The sequence below is a fragment of the Anoplopoma fimbria genome, chromosome 8 (assembly GCF_027596085.1).
Source record: "Anoplopoma fimbria isolate UVic2021 breed Golden Eagle Sablefish chromosome 8, Afim_UVic_2022, whole genome shotgun sequence".
Classification (NCBI taxonomy): Eukaryota; Metazoa; Chordata; class Actinopteri; order Perciformes; family Anoplopomatidae; genus Anoplopoma; species Anoplopoma fimbria.
Window position 1 is genome coordinate 19999927 of NC_072456.1, and position 7561 is coordinate 20007487.

The 7561-nt window shown below is 35.9% G+C and overlaps 1 protein-coding gene across 1 annotated transcript; it reads right to left on the bottom strand.

The window, feature by feature from the left end:
- Window positions 1-122: 122 nt before the first annotated feature.
- Window positions 123-6262, bottom strand: LOC129095070 (ras-related protein Rab-8A). Its single transcript, XM_054603438.1, has 8 exons — window positions 6073-6262; window positions 5498-5558; window positions 4203-4263; window positions 3690-3767; window positions 3451-3540; window positions 3234-3299; window positions 2616-2666; window positions 123-2485 (listed from the first exon to the last, which is right to left on the bottom strand). Exons 1-8 carry the CDS (start codon window positions 6194-6196, stop codon window positions 2396-2398), a joined length of 621 nt encoding a protein of 206 aa, XP_054459413.1. The 5' UTR covers window positions 6197-6262; the 3' UTR covers window positions 123-2395.
- Window positions 6263-7561: the final 1299 nt, after the last annotated feature.

Consider the following 7561-nt stretch of genomic DNA (forward strand, 5'->3'; position numbering starts at 1 on the left):
ATTACAAGTCAAATTCAAATATCAAACCTAAACAAAACATGCAAAGTAACCCTTCCTCATATTGTTTTACATATTTAATCATCTACATGAATTTCCCCAAATAAAAAGGTGCAAATATAATAAATTGAAAAACATTTATTTAAGAATCTCTTTTAATAAATCATCAAAACACATATCTACAAAATGTGTAGATCAATACGATTTACGAACCTTCAGAACAATCATTGTAGATCGTATTTACAATTGCTGAATTATTTAATTTATTCCCCATGGAATCCATCAATAATCAGCGATGAAATCCAAATTTAGCTAGGGAATGCTGATGATATGTTACCATGGACCTGGCAAATTTTAAGTACAAATCACTCCAATCAAATTAAATTTAGATGAAATTTAAGCCAAACTCAGGTCTAAAAACCTGCATTTTTTTTTTTATCAAGGCATGAATTGACTTAACCCGTGAGAGCAAGTTAAACCTAAATTGTGCCAAAAGTCAAAACATGTTAACGGCAATGATTTACTTCCACAGGTTAACAATTACACAGTTAAATATTAAATTCAATGTCTCCTCAGCAGCGCTAGAAAGGATTTGCACTCACTGTATAACATCAGCAGTGAATTTTAGCTTTGAATTCATTTCCTATTCTTGCGCATAAACAGCTCAACCGACCAATTACAATAGAATATAACAGCAAGAATCATTTGCACATTTCTAATTTCAAATAAAGCTTGTCAAGTATAATGTGCAAAGCTTTTTGAGGTTTTTTCTATGCATTATGCATAGTTCAGGTGGCCATGGTATTGGACCAAGAAGAGACATGGGAGGGAAGAAGAGAGAGACTAGGTGGGTGAGGGGTAGGTGCATCTGGGGTTCCCAAAAGCATCAAAGGGGATGCAAATGCATATGAAGCTAGAAAAAGTGAAATATAAATTGATAGGAATGTTGTAATGGGAGATAAATCTCCAAATCAAAGGCCTTCTGTATATTTTCATTATACTAACTCAAAAGACAAGGTTTCAGTGCTCAAATGATTTTAGGAAGCCCAGATAAGGTACATGAATAACTTGTGCATCGATATTCTTTGCTTGTGACTGCAACAAATAGTCAGCAAATGTTAAGAATTTTTTTCTTTTACAGAAAGAACAAAAAGGAAAAGTGCATAATAATCAATAAGAACATAAAAGGGCACTTTGTCATTTTGGTGCTGTTTTTGTTTCTCTCCATAAATACTGCTACAGCACAGCCCCTATCCAAGGCCCAGAAAACAGCTGTGTACGTGTTCCCCCTTTTGGAACTGACAACAGGAAGGAGTATGAATGCATAAAACAATGATTTCTTCATTGCTGTGATTCTTTTCTGTGCCACTGCTGTGTAACTGTATTGCCTCCAAGTGTCAGAGTTAGGTATTGCTAGTCCACCAGTTGAAGTGCATCCAATAAACGACGACCAATCACATCTTATCTTATCCATAGAAATTGCAATACCTAAAATGGCAAGCAACTACAAAAGGAATCTGTGTGCCCTTAAAACAAGCATACTTGGTCAAGAGCCCAGTCTTACTGCAACCATGTGAATACTTAAAAAAGGCTAAATCTGGGCCCCCCCCACACACACACACACATCACATTGCACATTCAAGTTTTCACAAGAGGAATGTTTCAGCCTAAGAAATCAACAGAGAGACACAAGTAGAAAAGGTGGACAGAGGACATGTAAACCCCAATGTTGATATGATGAGAAAAATGCATCCTCATTACCGTCTCATATCGTGAATCATAATCAATGATACATATTTACATGTTGCATTTACCTATTGTGGATGTATAAAAGTCTAAGCCACCAAGTCAGTACACAAATGTGGCGTAATAGGATCGATTGTCCTCTCATCACCTTTGATACATACATTGCATTATTCGACAGATGAAGTATATTCAAAATTAGGAAACCTATTGGAGTAGTTAGCCTTTTCTGGAAGTATAATATGGGCTACTTTGAGTGGTAAGGATCGAATAACTAAGACTTCACCAAAAGACACTGACAACAGGTGAAAGAAACCATCTGGGAATCAGACATTATTGCAAAAAGTAAAAGGTTTGATCATTTCTCGTGTCTCACAAGGAGGCAGTCTTTAAAAGTCAATACAATCTAAGCAATCAAGTTGGATCTGTTAATCTAATGATCAGATTTAGCATCTCACAGAAGCCACAGCAGTTAGATTCACAGTTGTCAAGGGAACCAAGAGAGCGATAAACATTTGTTTTTCAGAGTAGAGAGAAAGAGAAGGAGGAAGAAAAGTGAAGAAAAATAAAAAGAGTGATCAGAGTGTGCTCTGTCCAGTTCTGTCCAGTGGGGGACACAGTTAAGGCAAAGGTGGATGCCGACACTTGGGTCTCCTCACAGGAGCGTACAGCGGAAGAAACTGCTCTTCTTGGGTTGTTCTGTAATCTTTACTCCTTGATTGCTGCCCTGCGGGTTGTTGCCCTCCTAAAATACACACAGATAAGAAAGCACATTCAAATATGAGAACAGCACAAAAAAAGTATATGACAAAATGCAGATACCAAACACTGTAACAGATTTAAACAATTAGTTTTCCACTCTATAACATTCTTACCAGCTTCTTGTCCATTTTTGCTTTAATGTCTCTGGCAAGGGTTAAGAAGGACTGCAGACAAAAAACAGGTATAACAAATTAAATAATTAAAATTGTTTCAAATTAAACCACATTAATGAGAGCACTCTGGGTAGGACCAATGGTTTTGGAAAAGAGAGATTGTGAGTTTAAATTACAGCAACAAAAACAGAAGAAATTTGATTGATTCTTAGTCATCAATAATTGCATTCAACAAGAAAACAATGTACATGATATTCATACAATCTGAGGGTTTGCAGAGAACAAATTATGTGATTACAGCCTAATTATGCTTGTAATTAAATGTTTTAATAGGATTATTGTTATTTGTGATGTGGACTAGCTGATTATCTGATTTTAGGTCAGCTAATGGGAAACCTTCAAAAAAGGTTTTATGAAGAAATTGATTTTCCGGTCTTATAGTGTATTAAGACTTCCAACTTTATTCTGGTTTTATGATTTACAACCACTATGCCGTATATAAAGTTCATTACTTTTTAATCATGAATATATATTTAATCTAATCCCTTCTGTGCAGTGAATTACTCAAACTTTATGACAAGGACATAGACAACAATCACAGGAAAAGTGTGAACTCACATTTTCGACGTTGATGTTCGCCTTTGCACTGGTCTCCATGAACTTGATTCCATACTCCAGCGCCAGCTGACAGCAGGAGTAACAAAACAGAACCAGTGTCAGTACTCAGGCACAACGAGCCAGGATAATAAATACGTTGACTAAGAGAGCGAGGTTAAAGTGTACTTTTCAAAATCAAGCTCTCAAGTGCATTCATTTGTCAACTTTATCATCCCACCTTCTCTCCTTTCTCTTTGGACACCTGTCGCTTGTCATTGACATCACATTTGTTCCCAAGGACCATCCTTTCCACATCTGCTGATGCATGCTGTGGAAGATAATTTTGCATGGTGAACAGACAGATAATTGATAAGTAATAAAATGCCTTTGATTTATACATACTCTTTAGCTCTTTATTAAAAATCAACGCCAAAATAAAAACACAGCTAGCCACATCCACTATTGTAAAACATTTACCTCTTCTATATTCCTTATCCAGTTCTTGATGTTGTCAAAGGACTTTTCATTGGTAATGTCATACACTAACATGATGCCCTGGAGAGGAAAAGACATGAATCAATTATGCAGCCAGACAACAATGAGACCCTTCCTTACCAATTATCAATAGTCAATGAAGACAGACTTGGAAATGAAATGTCTAATGTGATTTTCCGCAGTCCATGTCAGCCCTTATTAATGATGGATCACAAGATTTCGCAGTCTTAAGTAAAAGCATGGCACTTGAATCCTGAAGTAAAACATGCAAACACAGGCATCCAGTTAAACTTGAACTAAAGAATACACAAACAAAATTAGCATCACAAAGCATTGAGCGCCTCTGTAATTTCCCCAGACGTGTACAAATTTTACAAAAACAACAATGGTGGGTGTGGTTCTGATAAGTTTTTTTTGCTGCAGTGCACACACCTCCGAGGTCCGAGAGAGAATCTATGCTACAGTTTGAGTTGTTAAGATGACAATGCAACCTACCATGGCTCCTCTGTAGTAGGCTGTCGTGATGGTCCTGAACCTTTCTTGTCCTGCTGTATCCCTACATAGAAAACACATTTTTTTGATTACTTTGTCCTGCAGAACCGAGCAAGATTTAGCTAGCTAGCTACATTTCCATCTGTGCATTAAGCAAAGAGCCTGCATGCAAGGGGATACAGCTAACCTCAGTCAAAAGTTAAAAATAAACTCCCAACTCCCTAAACATCTTATTTTTGTGTAGTGTGTTACTATACTGCAAACTAGTTACAATCACATCCAAGGGGTCAGCTGGATTTCGGTGAAATTGCACGACCAGCAACTTTGAGGACACTAAGGACAAGACTTGAACAATGCCTCATGCAGCGACAGAACACATTGGTTGTTTGCCATGACCATTGACATAGAATAACATATATAATATTGTATTTACATGGTCTTGACATAGCTACAATACTAATTTCTCTTTAAACCTGTTTTCTCTACAAGTATTAAAGATACACATAGTGTAGATATGTTAGCTTTGGAGCAATGTTTCCCCCTCATTCCAGTCCTTGTGCAAGAGTGAAAATATCACAAATTACCTCTCAATTGAAAGCACAAAAATAAAGCAGATGTTGATTATCTCATCTAAGCTGTTTCTGTTTCCTCAGTATTCAGTCGAGCCACAGCTATCTAAACGTTTAAATGTACTGAGAGCTGATATTTATTCTATATCAAATAAAAGTAAAATCATGAAGTCAATAGCTTTGACAAGAAAGGATACAAAAAGGGGTAAAAAGTTTAAAAGAAAGGAAACCTGAGCGGTGTCTTATTTAATCAGAGCGTGATACAGATTTTAATATTAGAGATAATAAGAGCCTTTCCTTGTAAAATAACCTGATGAAGGTCTACGTACCGAAACGTTCTTACTAAAATATATTTATATGCAAGTGAAGAAGACAGTGTGCGGGAGTTTTTTGTTCAATATTAGAGATAATAAAATCAGATATTAACAAATGTTATTCAACTTGACACCTAACTAACTACACCTAAATGTATTTATAAAAACATGCTACTTTACTTTACGTTGTGCTCCAATATAGGGACTCATTGGTCAGTTTAATAGATACACAAAGCTAAAACTAACAGCCTAATACAACCAGTATATTTGAGGGCCATTGTACTCATTGTAGTTAGATCCACCTTGAACTGGCAACTGGGTGTAATGATCACCCATCATGAATCATGAATATTTCTTCTGCCACCTCATGTCAAGCTGTGACGTGAAGGCATTGTATGCACTGTGACCATCTTACCATATCTGTAGCTTGATCTTCTTTCCATCTAATTCTATTGTCCTGATCTTGAAATCAATACCTGAGGCACAAACAAAAAACAAAAAAAAGTCACACAATTCAGTTGCAGCACATCTTTCATCCACTACACTGACAGAAGCATTACATGTTTCATCTTAGAAGCACAGAGTGGGTTGAAGAGATCACTGATGTGTTTTGTCATGTTGGCAACTAGAGTGCGAAGTACAGACAGGAACTCACATGAGAAATGACAGCCAACTCACGTTAGCTCACTGACAGCTTTGTAGCTTGTTAGATCAGCTGGTCAAGGGGTCATATATACAGAATATATACATATAAAGCTTTAGTGGAGTACCCACCCTTACAGATCATACATACAGGTGCTTTACAGACATATAAACCGGTTAAAATAGCATTGTCAGTGCTGGAAAAGCGTTTATAACAAGCCGGCTGAGCTGCTTCCTGACTAGCAGCTACAAGATGCATGCTAGCCTGAGAAGCTAGCACCACATTAGCATGACGGGATGGGCTGCTCCCACCAGCTTTATCGGCTAAGACAACACACTTTTACCCACCTATAGTGGAGATAAACGTTGAGTTGAAGGCGTCTTCTGAAAATCTGAATAGCACGCAGGTCTTCCCAACGCCTGAGTCGCCGATTAAAAGTAGTTTAAACAAGTAATCGTAAGTCTTCGCCATGTTATTAGTTAGCTTTACTACTGCGGATATCCCGCCCGGTGTAGATGCAGTGACGTCACTGCGCAAGCGCCCGTCTTTTGGTCCAATCAGCTGTCACTCTTCGCCGTCGTCGTGGCTACGGAAGTGGCTCTTCCGTTGGGTTTGCTCGTTTTGATGTGTGCGGTCACCCGGATGAGAAGGGGTGTTAATTAGTCGTTTTTAACAAACTAATAATAATAATTATTATAACTTTATTTATATAGCACCTTTTAAAAATAAGGTTTACAAAGTGCTTGGACAGACAAGGCAGTAAAAAAAAAGTGCAATAGATGAAACATTAAAAACAATCGTTAGGATAAAACTAAAATAAGGAATAAAATTAAATAACAAGTGACAAATAAACAAACAAAATAAATAAAATCAAGTGAAATAGATAAACATAAAATAGTAAACGAATATAAGATAAAATAGTAAAACCAATTCAACGACAACATCACATAAAAGCCATTCTGTAAAAATGTGTTTTAAGAAGTGATTTAAAAGAGATTACTGATTGAAATATAAATAATCATAAGTTTAGTTTGTTGTGGGTCGTTTTCCGGTGGTCTTGTGTTCCGTACCACTTAATTCATTATTCAGATAGTAAATATCACATTAAGAGGCTAAAGACACTTTAAAAGTCTATTCAGGAAAAGTTTATTTGGGTTTTTCTGAATCTACAGTATTGAAGCCCATTGCTGCCACTGTGATGAACAAAATAAAGATCCTGTAAGTCATTATAATGCAAAACTTTATAATAACTTACATTAAAGATGGAAGTCTGACACAAAAAATGATGACTTACTGTAAGTCCATCATTTTTTCTTAACAATAATTAACATTTTAGTCATGATTATGAGATGCTAAGTCATAATCATGAGATGCTTGGTCATAATTCTGAGATGGTTAGTCTAATTATGAGATGCTAAATCAAAATTATGAGATATTAAGTCATACATATGAGATAATATCTCATAATTATAACATAGTAAGTCATAATTGTGAGGTGCTTGGTCATAATTCTGAGATGGTTAGTCATAATTCTGAGATTGTAAGTCTAATTATGAGATACTAAGTCAAAATTATGAGATATTAAGTCATACATATGAGATAGTATCTCATATTTATGACATAGTAAGTCATAATTATGAGGTGCTTGGTCATAATTCTGAGATGGTTAGTCATATTTCTGATATAGTAAGTCTAATTATGAGATATTAAGTCAATATTATGAGATATTAAGTCATACATATGAGATAGTATCTCTTAATTATGACATAGTAAGTCATTATTATGAGATGCTTGGTCATAATTCTGAGATAGTTGGTCTAATTATGAGAAAGTTTC

Coding starts and splice junctions, on each gene's coding strand:
- LOC129095070 (XM_054603438.1), bottom strand. CDS start 6,196: ATGGCGAAGACTTACGATTACTTGTTTAAACTACTTTTAATCGGCGAC. Junction 5,559..6,072: donor AACGTTTATCTCCACTATAG/GTGGGTAAAAGT, acceptor TTTGTGCCTCAG/GTATTGATTTCAAGATCAGG. Junction 2,667..3,233: donor CGAACATCAACGTCGAAAAT/GTGAGTTCACAC, acceptor TTTTGTCTGCAG/TCCTTCTTAACCCTTGCCAG.